The sequence below is a fragment of the Sinocyclocheilus anshuiensis genome, unplaced genomic scaffold, assembly GCF_001515605.1.
Source record: "Sinocyclocheilus anshuiensis isolate Anshui unplaced genomic scaffold, SAMN03320099.WGS_v1.1 scaffold1317, whole genome shotgun sequence".
In the NCBI taxonomy this organism is placed as follows: domain Eukaryota; kingdom Metazoa; phylum Chordata; class Actinopteri; order Cypriniformes; family Cyprinidae; genus Sinocyclocheilus; species Sinocyclocheilus anshuiensis.
Genome location: NW_015551117.1, coordinates 900,252 through 920,692, shown reverse-complemented (window position 1 = coordinate 920,692; position 20,441 = coordinate 900,252). Strand labels below are relative to the sequence as shown.

Below are 20,441 nucleotides of genomic sequence, written 5' to 3'. Positions count from 1 at the left end.
ACATTGTCATATTTTATTATTACAGTCAGAAATAATGTAAAATACCGGAAAATACAAAGAAATGATTTCAAACATTACTATAGGCTATTTTAGTTCTCCTCACTCCACAACAAATCCTTTAAATTGAACTATTCAGAAAAAAACAAGAATGAAAAATAGCCTATAAGTTGCTAAACAAGCCAAAACGAATTAATTTAAAGCGAAACTGAAAGCAAACGCCTTTGTTCTCACGCAGCCTACCTTTATCATTCGGCACGAATCCAAATGTTTCCATATTCGCGATGTATTTGAATGCTAAACTATTAGCCTATTTAGTATGTAAACCATGCTTTTGTAGGCTACTTAACGCGCTTTCCGAGAAAAAAATAAATAAAAAGAAAATATCACACTCTTCACATGAACAAATATGTGCTTGGCCCGAGCTCAGGCTGAACGACACGGATTGTACGCACGATTTTAATTAACCAGTGTATCTATATTTGGTTGACTGCATTTTATTCTGATAATGAACGGCTGCAATGTTGTATGTGTGTGCGTGAGGCGCCGGCGCAATCGAACAGCGGAAACATAAAATAATCCGTAATTTTTGGTCATACAGATCCTTCGAAATTGCAATGTGTTTACTTTTATTTTAGGATAAAATTGTCATCTCGCTTGTCATCTCAGTTTCCTTTCCGTGAATTTTTGCGCCACAAAAATGAGCCAAACTCAGCAGCATATTTGACATTATTGTCTTTTTTCTTTCGTTTTGTTAATCCGTTAATTATTTGAGTCAAATATATTTCGCGTATTAATTCCTTTTATATGTAGACTATGATTTAATAAAAACAAATTCTTATTTTTAGTTAAACTTAATTTCTGTTGCTTGTCTGCGCTCATCCGCCGCATTCTTTCTCTTCTCCGACCCCGCAGTATGCCCATCTCACAAATGAGAATCTGCTATGCCTGTCGGTCGAGGGTATGATGTCATCAATAAGTGAAAGCAATGTGTGTTACTACGGTTAATTCAGGTTGAATGTGTGTGTTGAATGGTTTAGCTCAATTTCACGTGGAAGACGACGTTATATTGCTGTATTATATTTTGGAAGTAACTTGCCCAACACTGCCTATTTAGTATGTAAACATGCTTTTGTAGGCTACTTAACGCGCTTTCCGAGAAAAAAAAAAGAAAATATCACTCTTCACATTAACAAATATGTGCTTGGCCCGAGCTCAGGCTGAACGACACGGATTGTACGGACGATTTTAATTAACCAGTGTATCTATATTTGGTTGACTGTATTTTATTCTGATAATGAACGGCTGCAACGTTTGCAATGCTGTATGTTTGTGCGTGAGGCGCCGGCGCGATCGAACAGCGGAAACATAAAATACTCCGTAATTTTTGGTCATACAGATCCTTCGAAACTGCAATGTGTTTACTTTTATTTTAGGATGCGCTTGTCATCTCGGTTTCCTTTCCGTGAACTTTTGCAGAGCGCAGCGCCACAAAAATGAACCAATCTCAGCAGCATATTTTACATTATTGTCTTTTTTCTTTCGTTTTGTTAATCTGTTAATTATTTGAGTCAAATATATTTCGCGTATTAATTCCTTTTATATGTAGACTATGATTTAATAAAAACAAATTGTTCTTTTTAGTTAAACTTAATTTCTGTTGCTTGTCTGCGCTCATCCGCCACATTCTTTCTCTTCTCCGACCCCGCAGTAGGCCTATGCCCATCTCACAAATAGGGCTAGACGATAGACGCGTTTTGATTTTGAAACGTGCAGTGCTCATGTTTATTCAACGAAGTCAAACGCCACAAATAAATCAATGTATGGGAAACACTGGTAATGTATATCGAAATATCGGAAATGTGTTTAAAAATCATATCACCATTACTGAAAAAAATTATATCGCGATACATATTGATATTGAATTATTGTCCAGCCCTACTCACAAATGTAGAATCCGCCTCAGTCTTCTCAACCATCGAATTACAGCAACAGGAAATACACAAAGTATTTTACCCGCAGAATTAATTGTCTGGTGCTGTTTTGCGGTGTTGGTAAATTCACCACTTAATTTGATTATGAACGCGATGTTGCCTAGCTTGTCAGTGAACTATGGCTCTGTGTAGTAAATGCCGCTCCATCTGAAAGCAGGTGATGGCGATTTACTACCAATCACGGAACCGGCTTTACTGACGAGATGCGCTTGACAATCGCATGCGATTAATTGCACAGCCCTACTGTTATGTATTGGCAGAACTGACCTAATGAAGTGGCAGCCCCTGAATGGGTTGTAAAATCTCGAAGCACGGAAACCTCGTCCTCGGGACCAACCTCCACGCAAGTCTGTAGTCCTGAAACCTGGAATGTTTGTTCTTTTTGGCAATACCTAGTGCACAAAGAGCTTGATGTGAAATGGTCTTCTGTCACAGATTTTAATCCAAAATGATTTATGACAAACAAACTGACACTGGAGCCTACATTGACACCGCAACCAATGGTGCCCAATTCTGATTTTCAGCTCATGTTTTTGTTTTTACATGATTATTAAAATGTGGGAGACACTAAACTGAAACATGCAGCCTATCACACCTAAAAAAATAAAGGTTCCAAAGGGGTTTTTCATAAAGTTCCCCAAAAAACCTTTCAGTGAACAGTTCTTAAAAGAACCACTTTTGTCTTAGTGTGAAGAACATTTTAACAATCAGAAGAACCTTTTTCCATTGTAAAGAACCTTTGTGCAATGGAAAGTTTCCATTGATGTTAAAGGCTCTTCAAGAAACCATCAATGCCAATAAAGAACCTTTATTTAAGTGAATGCATGTTCATCAGAAGAACAATTTTTTTTTTTTTTTTTAAATGCAGTGTTGGTAAAGCTAATGCTCAGTTGTGACTGACATCATTACGGACTGACATGATTACAGTTTTCTTTTATTTTTCCTTATTTTTGAATCTAAAACATTATCAACAGATGGTGTATTCCTTTATCCAATTTATTCCCACATATGAAAGTGGCTCAGATCATACTTGAAAATATCAGAATTAACATGATATTTTTCTGTTCACTCGGTCAACCCCAAAACTGATTTGGGCCACATCCAGCTGTGGTGCCTCATTGCCATGTAATGCATAACTATATCCCATTGCAGTACATTTCCATCTCACCTTAATGACACGTCCTCTGAATAGTGTTTCATCTAAAGTCATGGCAGTCCTCACAGACTCCCTCTCTGAGAACTCAATGTATGCAAAACTACAAGGAAAATATACTCATTAAACATGTTTTATGTTAAATATATATACACTTTTTTTTTTTTTGGGAGCCATATTGGTACATACCCTTTTGGATGTCCTGTGAATCTATTATACAGGATTGTAACTCTGTTAACGTGGCCACAGCCATTGAAGTACATCTCCAGTTCATCTGCAGTTGCTCCATAATCCACCTGTAAGTCAAACAATACTGCTTGTAGTCTTCCATAAACATACACTACAAATAATGGAATCCTGTAATACATGAATAAAATACAATACCAAACATAAAGTTCAAATCTCTTCTGCTTATTTCAGTAACAACTTGGCAAAGGAGATCTTAAGAATGAAAGCAGCTTACATTCCCCACATAGATAGATCTCCTATCAGAATCTATTTTCTCCTCATGGTTCATACTGAAGAATAATCCTGAGGGAAGGGAAGATTATAAAGTTAATTATAATCATATAAAATATTAACATATTTTAAATAATGAATGTCATTTAAGGTGATACAAGATAGGGAGGTCCAGGGCTAGTGCTATATTTGGGCCATATAATTCAGTAACTGTAAGGCGTTGAGTGAAAATCCCAATTGTACAAACACAGTAGCACTAGTGTAAAAAAATTGCCTAAATTACAATATTTTATGTTAATTAAATCATCCAAATACACCTAAAAGGTGTTTTTTGCAGTAACAGTTCTTAGAAGAACACTGACCTTTTATTTAAAAAAAAATAATAATTTAAGAATCTTATTCAACTATAACCAATCTTTTGTACAATGGAAAGGTTCAGTTCTTCATGGATAGAACCACATATACCAATAAAGCGCCATTACTTTTAAAAATGTAATTCTAATATTTTTGCAAAAGCTATTTGGGTAAATGAGTGTACCCAATAAAACCACACAAGCAAAGTCAACTTTATAAGTAAAAAAAAAGGTTAACTGAAGTCTTTCATCCATTTTAATTTCATGTGATTTATTTAATTTTGTTTGGCAAAACAATTGTTTGATATGTCTGTATGTTATACTTAACTTTTTAACTGATTTTAACAATGAACTGACTTTAACTGAAAAATTGACTGTTTATTATTGTCCTCCTTTTAGAGCTGCTTTACAACAGAATTGAATTTTGTTTGCATCATTGAAACATTTTCCCATTCAGCACTGTAAAGCTGCTTTAACACAATCTGTATTGCATAAAGGTGACTTGACTGTTTTTTTTTAGCATTTTCTTTAAGTATTCTCATCATTTACTAACAACATTTTCATTGTGTTTTAAATGAACTCTCTTTTTCCCTGGTGATGATGGAAATATTCATATTTTCAGTCAAGACTTCATACTGAAATGGACCGAAAACTAACTTAACTGCAGCTGTTAAAAAAAATTGAGAAAACTAGCCCCGGTCTGCCCTACATAATTCAATTTCATTAGTCAGCCAAGTCCATGTTTTGCAATTAGAGGATGGCATGATAACAGACAAATGACACTTATGTTATATAGTACACATGGACTTGCCAAAGTGTGTAGGAACTCTATATGTGTGTCTTTGGAGCATTTAGGGGTTCACAGTTGTCACAGAAGGCTGTCCCTGCGCAAGCAGAGATGTCCTTAGATAAGACTACACGCCGGGCTGCAGGACAGCCCTTCTGGAGCATGCCTCATTGGGCAGTGATAAGACACTGTGACCCAGCAGATGGGCTCAGGTGTGGGCCAGCTGGCTGCTCACCTGCCTGAGGGCTGTAGGGAAACGGTCTCTCTACCTCATACTGCATGTCAGACTCGTCCATTTCCAGCACATGAGTTTGAATCGCATCCAGCTCCTGAAGGAACAAGATGATTTTTCACACAAACACAGCTCCTTACAGTATGTACTAAGAAAAAAATGTGCATGGGTAGATGGCATGACATCTCTTGCAGGATGACATTTTAAACGGTTTTTCTAATTCTTAGAAAATTAGTATGATTTTGTTTTCTGTGACCACATATTAATTTTGACATGTTAAAAACGTTACAGGACTATTTAAAAATAATAAATGTCATTATAACAATGGTAAAAACTTAAACTTAAGTCTTAAAATAATTTGGGGGTCATCTGTCCCTTTAATGGGGGTTAGCAATGTAAAATACATTGATATGTTTAGGAATATAACCTTCAATCATTTTAAATGTTCAAAATAATTAAATGTTTAGTCATGTTTGGTTTGTTGAGTGCAATAAAATATTTTACAACCCTTAAGGCCGCCATACCAAACTGCCAAGGCCTTTGTGTGGAAATTCTCGATAAGACTGACAGACTGCAGTAAGGTAGGCCTATGTGTATGTTCGTCGCGATTTCACAGTATTTATTAATTGTGCAATTTAAACTTCATTCTCCTACAAAAAAAAATAAAACAGCAAAAATAGTTTAAGACGCGATGAAAAGGCGAACGATATTATCTTATAATCGACTTCTGGACTCTGGACTGTGATATTGACAATTTGATCCGCCATTTTTATATGTGAAACGTCCGATATTCGCCTATTAGTGATATCTAACGATTTTGCCCAGCACATAGCTATTATTGTTCACAGCGAAGTAAATAGACATAATACAATTAATATTTTTTTTTCAGTTTGTTCAACTTTACCTGATGCATCTACGCTGGTTTACAACATCAGCCCCAACAGCCTTCCTGTTACAGCCCTTAACGAACACACCTGACTCGACTAACTTAATCAAATGCTGTTGAGTGTAATAGAAGAAACAGGTGTGATTTTTTTATATATATATATCGAGATTTGAGGTGATTATTTTTTCCTAAGTGATGTAGAGGTTAAAAAAATCCTGAATGAATATATAATTATATTCAAATCCTAATTCACTTAAATAAGACATTCTAAAAATCCAGTAAGATCTCTCAGTAAACTAAAACTAGTCCCAGTAGATATTGTGTAGGCCTAATCTTTATCAAAACTAAAAAATTACCAAATAACCTTCTCAAAATAGTCAAAAATAATACCTGCCTAGTCAAATAAACTCTTATAGGAATGTGTGTTTTGTCATATTATATTTTGACATGGCTACTTGAATGGTATTGGAATAATGTCTTTGATTCCTTGACTAGGAATGGTGGACAATTCACTAGGAATTCTGGTCAGTGACCAATGTGGTTGATAGATAGCTGGCAAGACATCAGTATGTATGTTTCTTCTTATGATGGGTGGGATTTCATACTTTTAACTGATGTCTATAAACTCATGAGCATGGCTTCAGTTGTACCTCATTGGAGCCCGCCTTTGATAAATGGACACAGGCATATATCACAGTCCAGATTTTAAACATACGACTGTTGTGGAGAAAGGTTTTCATGTTAAAAAATCCACAAATTGAGAGACTAGTCATATTTCACTGTCCTTTTAATTACACAGATACGTATCTCAACACAGACAATAACCTGATTTAGAATGTTTACAGCGTCACATGTCCAACGAAGCGCAGAGTAAGAGAGGGTGAGGAAATTGCAAAAGGGGGAAAAGAGCATGCAAGAAATAAATAAAACTCTCCTGGCACAGTTCACATCATCTAGAGAATGATAACAGGACCTTGAAAGAGAACAAAAATGATTTAACACACCAACCTTTCCTATTGAAACAATGCCTTTTCCTGTAATGATGTATTGCACAATACAGTATATCATGTTTGCCTAAATGTATCAAACCAAGCCTTTGTTAGTACAGAAATATGTATGTTATGGCATTTATCGTGTGCGTGTTCAATGCCCGGCCCACTCTGCTAGTCAGAGCAGTGTTCAGTTCTACAGTATAGTGTAAGGTTTCTACTACAGCCTTGTGTGTTCTGTGATAAAAGGTTTCCATTTTACAGTTTTTCCGTTAGCCTTAGTGGATGGTATAGTCAATAAAAATTAAGAAAATAAAAACATTAGTGATGCTGGACAACATTAGTGATATGCAGGGATATTTTATTAAAAATGACTTAAGCCAGCCCAATGGTTTGCTGGTCGTGTCTTAGCTCTTTTAAGCTGGTTTTGGTAGTATCGCTAGTCTCCCAGCCAGAAACCAGCTTGGTGACCTTAGGCTAGTTTAAGCTGTTTTGTTTTTTCAGAAGGGCTTTTGGGATGTCAAGATAAACAGGTCATAACTAAAAACAGGTTGTTGACTAGTTATCCTTCAGCATCCGTTTTACTTAAAGAATGTGTTCGCTTAATGTGTAGGATGTAGTTTCTCTCTCTCTTTCCCAATGTCAATCTTTGAACGGAGCAGCTGCCCAACTTGGGCTCACTAACAAGGCCAAATGCTGACCAAATCTAGGCATCCACAAATTTGCTTTGAGAATGACGGCCCTTCGTTATGCCAGATAACAGCGGAATTACAGCACACAGTTAAAGATGCATTTGCATGGTGTTGTTTTTGGTTTGATTTTGGTTAGGAACAGAATGGCCAAAAATATTGCAAATATATATTTGTATGAGTTCTGGACTAGCAGACATGCAAAGCTTAATATGAGTTTATGGAAGTTCTCTACCATAACTTTGCTAATGGTGTTATTTTAAAGCTCTTGAGATTCAAGTAAGTTCCTTAGCAAAATCATTAATAGAAAGTATCTCTCACTCTATTTTTTTAATCTCTCACTCACACTCATGCATTCCCATAATGAAATCTTTGAGCAAGGTTGGTTTAAGTGTTAGAATCATTTGTAATCTTATCTGATGCTTTGGATGCCAGGAACAAGCACTCCCCTGGCTTGGAATTATAGTACAGATTTCTTCTCTTAATGTGTTTACTGTTGTCTTGTGCTTTCAACATGGTCATTTTGTACACTTTGGTTTATGGGTATAGTCGCTCACCCACGTTCAGGCTGCTTTTTTTAGGCGACGCAATGTCCAAACGGCTTCTATGGATGTGCAGTTATGCTTTGGTCTGTGCTTTTATCGTTTTGGATATTTACGAGATATTTTTATGTTCAGGGCGCAAGCTCAATTTCACTCGTTGCATTCTGAATATGTCAGGACAGTTCATGACACAACAATTCTAAGACTTGCCATAGCGGGCATGAATGTAAACACTTTTTTTCTACAGTCAGTACTCTTCTACAGACAGGTAAACTAAAGTCATAGCAGAGCAACAGTTTAAAGAGAATTTTGCTGTGCAAGTTTTTTAGTTAAAGTTGGTTTCCACTGTCCAAGTTTAGCTACCTGAATAATAACACATCTGGTTTAACGGCACAGACATTTGAAACTAACTTTACTTTACACCCTTGAGAACTGAGTTTGGTTAATGCCGCAGTAACACAACAGTAACACAAGAGTGCATGCTTTTGCATCGCTACGTACTTCTGTAGTGTTTTTGGCTTAATTTGTTGTATAACAGCCCATGAAAAAAACAGGTCTTTGTTGGCCCATCACTTGTATAGACATGAAAATGTGGACAAAATATACATATCATTTTTTTGAGTTTCTATGTTGAAATGTCTTGTTTAGCTTGGGCAGGATGATAGATTTGCATGTCTGCTAGTGGTTTCATTCATTCAAACTGCCTTGGATTTGTTTACAGGAGGTAGCTAGTAAGGAAAGAGAGGATGGTTCATGAAAAATCCTCTTCAAAATGGGCGAGAGAGAGAGAGAGAGACCTATAATATCAGACTGGTGTTCTAGTAATTCACTGGTTTTTAGATCACGTGTTGCTGATATTTCCTGAATGAGTTCATACATTAATTTAGAAATCCGATAGGAAGATAGATAATTAGCACATGCCACATGATAAGTTAAACCATCAACCCACCTCACACCTAAAGCAACACCAACAAAAAAAACTGACCTTTCAAGTTTGGTCCGTATCAGAGGTACGCCACGTAATCAGCAAAATTGGCATTTCAATTAGACTGCAGAAAATGATATCTGACCAAAACAAAGGCTGTAAACAGGGTTGCAAGTGTAAGCTGGTGGCAAAATTCAAAGTATTTTTACTCTGAGGGGTAGTCTTTTCCGTTGTAACTGCCGTCACGAACAGCCCTTAAGGAACATGAATGTTGAGATCAGCAGAGCTTGCTCGGTGCACACAGCAACTTCTACGGATATTATCCAGACTACATTAAATACGGATTATGTTTCGGATCTATGTTGGATCACAACCTGATGTCCAAAGCAAAATCTGGGAACTGTAGCAAAACCAGATGAGAACCAGATAGTGTTTGCTTGATTCTTGCGTCAGACACTTGGACTATGGATAATCAAGGGTTTGGTTTTGAGATTGTTTGTGCATGCATGTGTGTTTGTGTGTGCAAATTACACATTGGACCACTGCAGTGACACTTTGGCCCAAAGGATGGCAATGTTTCACACAGATTCTAGCAGCTTCCCTCCCAAATGCCAGTCTGTGAACTTCAGCGGGGCGAGCTAGGTCAGTCTTATTGTGGTTTCGTTAAAATGATGCCATTTGCTTCGACACGCTTATGGCTACAAAAACGTCTCACCCAGCGTGTCCATAAGCAGAGTCCTCTGGCAGTAATCTACACGAGCAGTGATGTGAACACCTCTTCCTCCTCCACTGTTACAACAGACGTTGTAAAATGATCATTCAGACAGAAAAGATTAAATGGAGAGAAATTAAATTCTAGACATTATACTTTAAAGGTTATTTGGCAAACTCATTTTTGGACCTCTTTTTAAATACTATGTACATTCACATTAATTTACTGTGGTAATTTTAGATATATTTATATGTGTATTTATATTATAAGATACCCTAAGGGCCGTTTCTGAGGTTCCATTCAGTAGCTGAATTCTCTTTTCATATTGCACCTCCGTTCTCTCACTGTCTTACAATGCGAGCAATATAAAATATTCTACATGAGGATTCTCATCATCAATATTGATACAACAAATCGAACAATAGGTACATCACAGCTTCTCTCCCATTAGAGTGTCTTTTTCTGTCCAATGTTCGGCTGAAACCTAAAAGAAGACAAAGAAAGAACGCGTTCCTCGTTCTGAGTACTCACACAAGCAGATATTGAAGACAGAGACATCCAGAAACAGAAAGTAATATCTACAAGCAACGTTTGATCCCTTCATGGATATCTGCTTAGAGGTTCTGTCAGGAGACAAAAGGGATGAACATACAGAAGATGGGGGGAGGTAGAAAGAGCGAGAGAAAAGAGAACCAAGTCTACGCCAGTCTCGTGAGACTCTACAGTCTTGTCATGCTTTGGAAAACGAGGGAGAATGAAATCGTACAACAAAATGTAATGTCTCAGCATTCAGAGAGCTTTAGGAAAACCAAACGAAAATGTTTCACAAGAAAAGGCTCATTCTTAGTGTACAATCCAATGAGGTTTTTGGCAGTTCCGTTGCGTTCGTCTTTCCTTTTGAGGCCAATCTGTCTGTTTTCGTTTACTCATCCTCGCCTTCTCTTTCGTTTTCATGTAATTTCTCTTTGCGGCGGACTGGGTGACGTGCTTTAAACATCCCAGGTGCGACCCTCCGTTGCCATAGCCATGGATCCGGGCTAAAGTCTGCGTTCCTCAGGATCTGAGTGGGCAGCACAGTGGGCACAGTGAAGGTTTGAGTGTCTAGTCACCATGCCACCTCTCCACAGACTGTGGAACTCTGGGCTGGCTTTACTGCTGAGGAGGTGAAGTTGTTTGTGTTTGGTTACAAGATGAGTGCTTCTTAGTAACTTTGGCAGTGTAGTAAAAAGGTTTGGATCATGTTCTTTTTTTTTTCACTTAAAATTCATTTGGGTTCACGTCAGTACAGAGAGGTGAGTCTGGTGTAGATTTTCTTGGCTCGCTAGCAAGGTAGTTAACAGGTTTTATTCTTCTTATTAATCATCATTATTATTTCTTTTGGATTTTTGGACTTTTCTTTTGTTTTAATTAAAGCCAAAAAATGAAATGCAGTGTGTCATGTTGTGAGGAAGTAGCTCTGTGGTGGAAGATATTCCGAGTGCTCTTGTCCTTTATTGACATTCCGCAGTGGCGGCTGTCGGTCATTTTAGAGGAATCCATCCTACATACTGTATATTTAGTCCTACCTGGGTCAAGACATGTTCAGAGTATGGTGCCACCCCAATTCACACAGAGCTCACCTCACTTAAAGGGTGTAGGTAACATGCCTAAAATTGTCTTATACATGAATAAAACATGTAATGTGTAACTATACGTGTTTTCCTGGCTTTCTCGGTGGCATCCAGTATAACAGACCCTGCTCATGTTGCATTAAAGGCACAATATGTAAGTTTTTGTCGCTAGAGGGCACATATTCAAAACAAACAACAAACAAAGGCGTAGTATAATGACGCCGTGACTGAGTGTGGAATCATGGGAGTTGTCGTCTTCATCCCCACAGCTGATGCAATCCGACGGGACTCGGGCAGAAATCATGTTAATTGATGAGCTAATGTATTAAAGACTTATTAAGGTCACTGTAGTATGAAGCAGGGTGGGGCTAAAAGTCGTGGAAGCGAAACGAGGCCGCTGGAGTGATTGCTAATGAAGGACGAGCGCGATACACGGCTCAATAGCAGCAGAGCTTTTATTATGCCACAGTCGACTGCTTCTGCTTCTTCCGGTCATGCGTATGTGGAGTAAAACAGCGCTGTTTTATACTAGATACATTTGAGTGTATTGAAAGTTCTGTTATAATGCTACTCTGTGCGTTCGTCACCTGTCTAATAAAATGCATAACATATTAAAGTGTCTTTGGGGTTTCCATGTTTTCAACAAAATAAAACCAGAAAAATCGAGGGGTTATGACGTCATTGGCAGGCGATGCAATGACACTATGGACACAGTCCGTTACACTAGTTAAAATTGCTTATTTCTCTGGATTTAAACATTCTTCAAAACATTTGGGATAATTTAAGTACACAAGTCAGCAAAATATATAACACTGTTCTAGTGGTTTTGGGATATTTTCATCAAAAAATCGTACATATTGTGCCTTTAAACACAGTAGATCCTTTTGTGAAGGAATCTGAGCCTTGATGGTTTTTTTGGAGATTGAGAAAACAAGATCTTAATGTAGATGTGGAAGCCAGGTTGCCGTAGTTCATTTTGAGAGGATGTTAAGTATGGTGGAGGTTCCTCAGCTTGTTTTGGATGAAGGATGCTGTAGCAGCAGTAGACGTGGCTGGGAATGGGTTAAGATTTGGGGTTCATCAGTCAGCGGGACGAGGAATCCATCAGGGCGGGTGTTGCTGGAGTGGTTGAGCGAGAAACACTGCTGGAGCTCGCTTCCTTGGGACTGCCACTGCTGCTGGTTTGCCCCGCCAGGGACAAGGGGCCTGGAGGGGTGCTCTCGGAGTGTGTGGGGGGCGCACTGGACGAGGAGGAGATGGAGGTGGTAGATGGTGTCCCGAGTGGCACGCTGCTACTCCCGGGCAGGCCCTGGCCGCATACGTGATGGTGCTTCTCCCAGTCCTTGTGCTGACAGAAAGAACCACAGTAGCGCGCAGTGTTGCATCCGCTGCACGTCTCGCTAGCCTTGCGACCACAGTTCCAGCAGCTCTGTAGGAGGGAGATGAACGAGGACTGTTTTATGATTGCCTTACAAACAAATATCAATCTCCATGCCATGATAAAGAATACACTTAAACACAGAGTACAGTATCTTATGAGACTTATTGTATTTAATGTTGCATGTTAATATGTGGATATGTTTCCAAATGGCAAACTATCATATAGTACTACTTCATTTCCTTTGAGGAGGCAAGGGAGGCAGTGCCTCCTCAAAATATTGTATGAGAAAAAAAAAATGTGTTGTACAAAAATAATGCAAATATTACAAATTACAAAACAAAAAAAAATGTATGAATCACTTGTTTTTCTAAAGAAACACTGTCCAACAGCGATACAAGCAGGTAAAGATACAGCTGGAGTCTTTCTTGCCTCCCCTGAGCCCATTGAGTTTTAACAGACCCCCTGTCTTGTCTGTGTCCAACAGTGGTATGTACACTATACAGTATGTGTAAAATACCTAGATGACCTGCTGCTTTTGCCAAAATGGGCAGTGAACAACCAGAGAGCATTGTCTTTAGTGTGACGAATGAATTGAAGCAATATCCAATAGTAGGCAGTATGCAGTATACTAGTCATCTATTCTGAACATTGGCTACTTGTGGTACTTACTTCACTGGAGTCCTCCTGCTGGTTAATGACAGTCAGCGCATCCTCAGAGGCCTGTCTCTTAGCCTCGGCCAGAGCTCTCTCCATCTTGGAGCGCTCAGCAGAGATCATCTCGTGAGCTTTCCTCTCAGCATCCGACACCGCCTTCTGCATCTCTGACATGGCCTGTCTCTTCACTTCATTTACTGCCTCTTCTGGAAATGAGGAAGGAATATCATTATCCCCGTAGACCACTGCTGTTCCTCTCAACATCCTTTATTGAGGCACTCAAAGCTTTCAGCTTGTTTCATCTCTCCAAACAGATGTACATCATCCAAGATTTAAAACATTCTGTCAGAAAAATAAGCTATTAATAATTGATCCGAACAACAGTGGTTACAATTATTTCTAGTGTTGATAGGCAGTAGACATCTTGAAAGGTTGTTCACAAGCTTGCCTATGTACCTAACAATACATTATTAAATATTTCATATTTTTTTACTAAGTGGATAAATGGCAGAGCAAATGCACAACTTCATTACTGAGGCTGGATCGTTCCATATAGAAGAAGGAAAACCAGGATGACTAGTGGCAAACCTTGCTCTACCATTGTTCTACCAAATGCCATTGTTTGAGAGTAAATGTTTGTGTGTTCGCGTATATAGGCCTACGTGTGTTTTCAGGACACGCAGGTGTGAATGTGTGTACGGGTGTTGTCTAAAATAGAAATCTAACACCTGACTCATTAGAACTCTGAACATTAGGGTTCCTTGTGCTCCATTGTCTTTCCTTGGCCTTTTTAAATGTGAACATTTAACATAAGCTCTAAAACCTAGTGAGCTAGGTGACCTAAACCACATTTTAGGGCATCAGAGTGACATTTCCAATCTGAAGGCTGTCCCAAACAATAGATGCATGCTGTCTTAAAAAATATTTGGCCAAAATCTAATGCAGCATTGCATCCATCATTTGCTGAAAAAGCAACCCCAGTTTGCATTGTGACAAGCAGAACAATGTATCTAAAATGGTAGGCGTTTTAAGACTACAAATGATTATACATACATTTGTATTGCATTCAGTATGGAAAATAATAATTGTAAAATAAAATTTAAAATGAATTATTTTACCCAGTATTTTTGTGTGAAACATTTTTTCTGATTCTTTTAGTATCACGCTGTTAGCTTAGCAACATGCTAACACCAAATACCAAATTCTCATGCGCCTCACATAAGGAGTTTCCTAAGCGGAGCCTTTAAAAACAGTCACTTTTAAAGTTCCATTTATGTTAGAATGCTGTCTACTGTTTTGTGGGGTAATGGTTTAGACAGAATGTGGGTGATTTCAGAATCTGTCAGGATATGATGTGCTTGGTGAATGCATGTGTATTGCTGCAGGGTGTACACACACACACACAAACATTCTTATTGCAGATTTTTCATATGTCTGGGCTCTATACTCTTTGCCCCATAGTGTGTTTACTCTAGAAAGCTGGTTGTGAGGAACCCGCTCATAAATATCTGTCATAACACACCCTCCATTCAATTCTCCATAGAGTTCTGCCTCAGGCTACTGACTGACTGAGTGAATGTGTGTGTGTTTTCATCTACATCACTACTGTCTCAGCTGGAAAGCTAGTTAGTATTCAGTTTGTTCTCTCCGCACCTCCCACACACATCTCCTCATTTTTTCATCCTGTCTCTGCCTTCATTCTTCACTTCTTTGGTTTTTTCTTAATCTTTTTGGTTCTCGCCAGTTTTTCTGTATCTTTGAAAACACTAGACTGCTTAATCAGAATCGGAACATGCACCACTAAAATTAGTTTGCAAATTTAATTAATGTTTATCAAGGAGACTTGGGAGCAGATGCTAGAGCAATTGGCACATAATGGAAAACATGGGGCGGCAATATTAACGTTTTAATCCCACAGGGATATGACAGTATTTTTTTTCCTTTTGCTATTCTCTTGCATTTTCAAAGACAGGCCTCACCAAAGGCCGAAGGACATGAAAATCTAGACACCCACAGGTAAGAATATTCATGTTTGGCACTCCTTTAATATCTCAATTAATTCCCATAGACAGCAATGAATTAGCAGTTTCTAAAAACATTTCTCCTCCGAAAAAGGTCTTAGTAGTCTCACTTTTAGTAGCTAATCTCAGTTTTTGGTTTACCTCTGGAAGTTTCAGAAGAGAACTGTCAATGCTTTAAACTATGGTTTACACTCCACCAAAAAAATCTCAATATGATTTCAAACATTTTTCATCAAATACGTCAAAGTCTGATTTGTTTGAGCTATGCTGTCCACATTAATTTAATAGTTCTGCACTCTTAAAGGGGTCATATGATGCGATTTCAATTTTTCCTTGGGTTTTATGTTTTTGTCTCGTCGCTCCGGCCGGGACACGGCATCAACAGTATGGCGAGGGGCGTAACATTTCTGTCACACGCTTGAGGTATTTTTGTAAAAATCGACGCGTTTCAAAAAGGCGGGGCATAGAGGAGAAACAATAATGTACAGTATGTGGAAAATAATGTTTTTTTTACTTTAAACCGCATAAACACATTTCATTACACCAAATACACAAAATAATGTTCTTTTTAGCAGCATCATATGACCCCTTTAATACATGTCAATATTTGTCTCGTTTGTTTGCATTAGGTATTTTAGGAGAAACACCTGCAAACATTTTTTTAGCCATAACTAGAAAAATTATACAGGGCCATCTATGCAATAAAATGAAGAAAGAGCAGGTTGGTTTGTAATGCAGGTGCTGTTACTCACCCTGCTTGTTCTGGAGCTGCTTTAATGCTGGCGAGAGCGGGATACTTGTAGCACCTGCATGAAAAACAACTGCAGTTAAAAAGGCTTTTGTCACAGTGAAAATGCAGCTAAGTTTTGCAGACAACAGCAGCATTATTCCAGCATTTTAAATTAGTAATGGCATATTGATTTTACTTAGCTGTAATGTTACTAGTGTGGGTCACAGTTAATAAGTGCCCTTTGATCTCTGACCTTTGGGCGAGTGACACCACCTGTGCTCTGGCTGACCCCATCAGTATTGTGTGTGACCTACATGGCACAGAGGGCAAGCAGGCTTATGTACAGCCCCCTAAACCTTTTACTATATATCTAACTACAGTAATAAAACAGACTCTAGTGAACAAGAACAATCCAGCTGTGCTTTTCTCTCACTTTTCTTTCTTTCTTTCTTTCTTTCTTTCTTTCTTCGGGCAGGGTCAGGTGTATTGGCCCTACCTGTGCTGCTCTGCTGTTGACTGCGGCAGGTTACTGCATTCTCACTGCAGCTTTAACTGCTGTTGTCTTTCATGGTCGTGACAGATGGAGAGCTCTTAACAGTAACGGAACTCAACGGCCTTTCCCGCTCCTGGCCTTGCATAACTACGGCTGTGAGGCCCTGCAGGCCAGTGTGCATATGTCTGTGTGCACGTATGGAAGTAGGTGACAGTAGACAATGCACTGTCCAAATGCACTTACCAGCCTTCCGCCAGATCTCCTCGGGTAGGTAGCCTGACGGGGACCGGTGCAGGAAGTCTCTGTGGATTTCTGTAAAAGAACATGAAAAAAGCGACTTGGGTAGCCCCTATCACAGTGAAATTTCATTGATACAAAATCCCTCTTAAATATTGAATATGTTGTGTCTGGCAGTGTCGTGAATTATTTTTGCTTTCAGTGACAACAAAAATTACTCGTTGTGCTTGGTTAGGACAGTGTTTCCCAACACTATTCTCAGGAACCTATAGTACTGCACATTTTGGATGTCTCCCTTACATGACACCTAATTCAAATCATAGATCACTGTACTAATGACTTGTTGAGTGGAATCAGATGTGCTAGCTTACAGAGACACCCAAATACAGTACTTTGAGTCCCTAGGAACAGGGTGGGTTAGGACATGGTGTGACAGACAAGAATTAGCTGCCCCATGCCTTGGCAGTGGCTATAGACAAGAAATGGTAGGGCAAAGATAAACTGTAAGGTAAGGTAAGTGGGCTAAATGTGGGATCACATGCTAACTATACATTGCCCATCATAACTGACATATTTATACATAGAATTCGAAATTTGTACATATGTAAACTGCACACTTGTAAATAACATCGGTACATTCATTTAAACAATAACATTTTTTTCCTACACTTCTACGTCTGTATATAGTGCATTATTTATTTATTTTACTTATATTAGTGTTATATTCCATTTCTACTGTTTTATTCCTATGTATGTCTGCACTATCATGTATGTTGCACTATGTCCGTACTTTCTTCTGCACTGGAAGCTCCTGTCATCAAGTCAAATTCCTTGTGTGTGTAAACATAAGTTGGTAATAAAGCTCTTTCTGACTTCTGACTTCTGACTGGTCACCTAAAAAGACTGGTCGGATTTTTGTTAAGTTTAGTTTTAAATCACATTAATCTGAGTGGTGTGTTGGCTAATGGAAACCACTTAGACGAGGGTGGTCGCTAAGAATGTGTGAGACATGCTGCGTGCCGAGCATCTGCGGCTGCATCTGCAGTGGTGCATGTACCTAGCGGTTGTGTGTCGCTGCTGTTAGGAGTGTTGGAGGAGGAAGAGTTGTGGTGGGGAGGAAGAGGAGGAGGCCGCTGGGTGGAGCTCCCACCTTTTTTCATATCCTCCACATCGCTATAGCGACGGATCCAGTGGTTCATCTCCTCACGGTCCGCCTCCTGGCAGCGTCGCAGCACGGTGAGGGAACGCCGCGTCTTCTCCACCATATCCATGATACAGTTCAGCAACTATAGAGAGATAGAAAGAAATGGGAAATAGTAGAAGAGAATGTTATGAACCAACATTAGACCAGTTACATCCTATAGTCCACAATAACACTTCCACATTGCAACTTCTTTGGCCATTACTAATAAAAAAAAGATGCTATATTTTATTCGAAGGGCTGATGCAGTAGTGAGCAGCACAAGCATGAGATATTTCGAACGCTTTTTGTGAGTGTGTGTGTGTGTGTGTAATCCAGTGGTGCAGTGAGCGGTTGAGTGGTTAAGCAACAATAGCCCTGCAACAGCTGTGCTGCCAGTGGGAGAAGCCAAAACAGTTCATTCTTCTCCCATGCTTCTACAGCCTTCTCTCACTCTCGTCCTCTTTCCTCCCATCTTCCCCAACCACCCACCTCCCCTCAATAAGATCTCCCCTCATCCATGTGATGCCATTCTTCACTCTCTGAGTATGTTGTTGGCTGTATTTATTTCAGATTTGGATACAGTCCAGAATAAGCCTGATTTCACAGACTGCAAGCCTTGTCTCAGCTGCTCTCTCCAGTGGGAACGTCCTCCACTGCGTTCCTCACTCCATCTGTGGCCTTTTTATTCAATATGTGTCTGAATGTAAGTCTGTATAGAGGCAATGGTGAGGTGAGCAAAAAACATAACAAAGGCCTTGCTGTCATCCAGAAAAGGTCTGAGCTAAGTCATCTACTATCATGTGTCCATATGTCTGTCAATGTCCACTCCACTATGGTGCTCTTCTGTTTTGTCTTTCACACCTTTTACCTCCTGTACCACTTCCTTATGTCCATTAGTTGACCTTGTTTTTGACTTGGTGCACCATCTTGGTCAAGTTGGTTATGGTAGTTAGATCACCTTGGACCAGCAACCAAAACTAATTCTAACCACATTAATCTGATATAACTTGTTTTTCCCTCATCAGAGTTAGCAACTATTATGCTCTCTGCTTTATGTATGAAAGATAATTAAAAAAAACAAAGCATCTTGTCACACATACGTTATCGAGGTGCTTCCATTCCTCAGCCCACTCGCGGTCTGTCAGCCGATGATCAATCACTTCCTCTTGACGTGTTCCATGCACGGCTGTAACACAAGCACAGCATTACAATAGCATACGCACAATGTAATCACAATAGAGAGAAACCATGTCTATGTATGTGCAATTCTTTAATGCTTTACACTCCTGCCATTACTTCTGCAGTTGGAAATATTACTCAAATTCAAAAGTCTAAATCATAAACTCTGTTAGGATTAGCCATATTTAAATTTGTTGTAAAACTGCATGTATATATGTACACCTGTGACTGTGTATAATTTGAATTATTGTTTAACACCACTTAAAGTGTTAGTTCACCCAAAAATGAAAATTCTGTCATTAATTACTCAACCTCCGCATCACCCTGGTGCCATTTTGGAGAATATCTGCGTGATGCAGCTGACACAGAACAGCATAAGTTGTGTACGTCCAGTGGATATTCTCCAAAATGGCACCAGGGTGATGCGGAGGAGACGAATTGTTGAATAAAGTCTTTTTTTTTTTCTTTTGCGCACAAAAGTATTCTCGTAGCTTCGTATAATTGCGGATGAACCACTGATGTCACATGGATTATTTTACAGGTCTCCTTGCTACGTTTCTGGACTTGGGAACATTTCAGTAGCATTGCTGTCTATGCAGGGTCAGCCAGCTCTCAGATTCCATCAAAAATATCTTAGTTTGTGTTCCGAAGATAAACGAAGGTCTTACGGGTTTGAAATGAGGGTGAGTAATTAATGACAGAATTTTCATTTTTGGGTGAACTAACCCTTTAACTATGGTAAAGTCACTGTAAACATGGCCCCAAGTAGCTTATTGGTTTATTTTACTATAGACTACACCACCCTGACCTGTCTGCCGGTGACGATCCCGGACGTCCCTGTGCTCTGCGTGTCTGTAAGCGTCTCTGTAGTGGTGGGCGAGTGCCATGTCTTCCAAACGGTAGTGCTGTGGGGCAGGAGGGTTAGGATGTGGAAGGCCATTGGGTGGATGCGTCGGTAGGCCATTGGGGGGAGGGTGAGCAGGTAAACCACTGCTTGGGCTGAAGCGCTGACTGGGGCTCACTGTGCATGGACGTTTGGCCAGGTGCTCCGGGTGCAAGACATCCCTGTCCCCTGCACTCTCTTTGGTCCTGTTATAAAGATTGTAGAAATGCTGTAAAAAGGACATTTTCAAGAGGAAAGAGGGCTATTGATAGTTTTGCATTCTTACAGTCTAACCCATCCCACCTCCCTCTTTCTCTATGCCCCTCCACTCATGTGTCCAAATGTTGAGGCC

At 39.3% G+C, this 20,441-nt stretch overlaps 2 protein-coding genes across 2 annotated transcripts in view; both read right to left on the bottom strand.

Moving 5' to 3' along the window:
• Nucleotides 1-5,971, bottom strand: part of pabpn1l (PABPN1 like, cytoplasmic) — an 8,904-nt gene extending 2,933 nt beyond the window's left edge. The window contains exons 1-6 of the mRNA XM_016453198.1: nucleotides 5,880-5,971; nucleotides 4,979-5,072; nucleotides 3,608-3,675; nucleotides 3,334-3,440; nucleotides 3,160-3,247; nucleotides 2,259-2,383 (exon numbers count right to left, since the gene is read on the bottom strand). Of these exons, the coding sequence (XP_016308684.1) occupies nucleotides 2,259-2,383; nucleotides 3,160-3,247; nucleotides 3,334-3,440; nucleotides 3,608-3,675; nucleotides 4,979-5,072; nucleotides 5,880-5,888 (491 nt within the window). The 5' untranslated portion in view covers nucleotides 5,889-5,971. The remainder of the gene's footprint in view (nucleotides 1-2,258; nucleotides 2,384-3,159; nucleotides 3,248-3,333; nucleotides 3,441-3,607; nucleotides 3,676-4,978; nucleotides 5,073-5,879) is intronic.
• Nucleotides 5,972-12,150: 6,179 nt separating this feature from the next.
• The window catches only part of cbfa2t3 (CBFA2/RUNX1 partner transcriptional co-repressor 3), a 48,459-nt gene continuing 40,168 nt past the window's right edge, over nucleotides 12,151-20,441 (bottom strand). The window contains exons 6-11 of the mRNA XM_016453200.1: nucleotides 20,015-20,295; nucleotides 19,128-19,213; nucleotides 17,902-18,130; nucleotides 16,851-16,919; nucleotides 13,379-13,569; nucleotides 12,151-12,757 (exon numbers count right to left, since the gene is read on the bottom strand). Coding sequence (XP_016308686.1) covers nucleotides 12,413-12,757; nucleotides 13,379-13,569; nucleotides 16,851-16,919; nucleotides 17,902-18,130; nucleotides 19,128-19,213; nucleotides 20,015-20,295 — 1,201 coding nt within the window. The 3' untranslated portion in view covers nucleotides 12,151-12,412. The remainder of the gene's footprint in view (nucleotides 12,758-13,378; nucleotides 13,570-16,850; nucleotides 16,920-17,901; nucleotides 18,131-19,127; nucleotides 19,214-20,014; nucleotides 20,296-20,441) is intronic.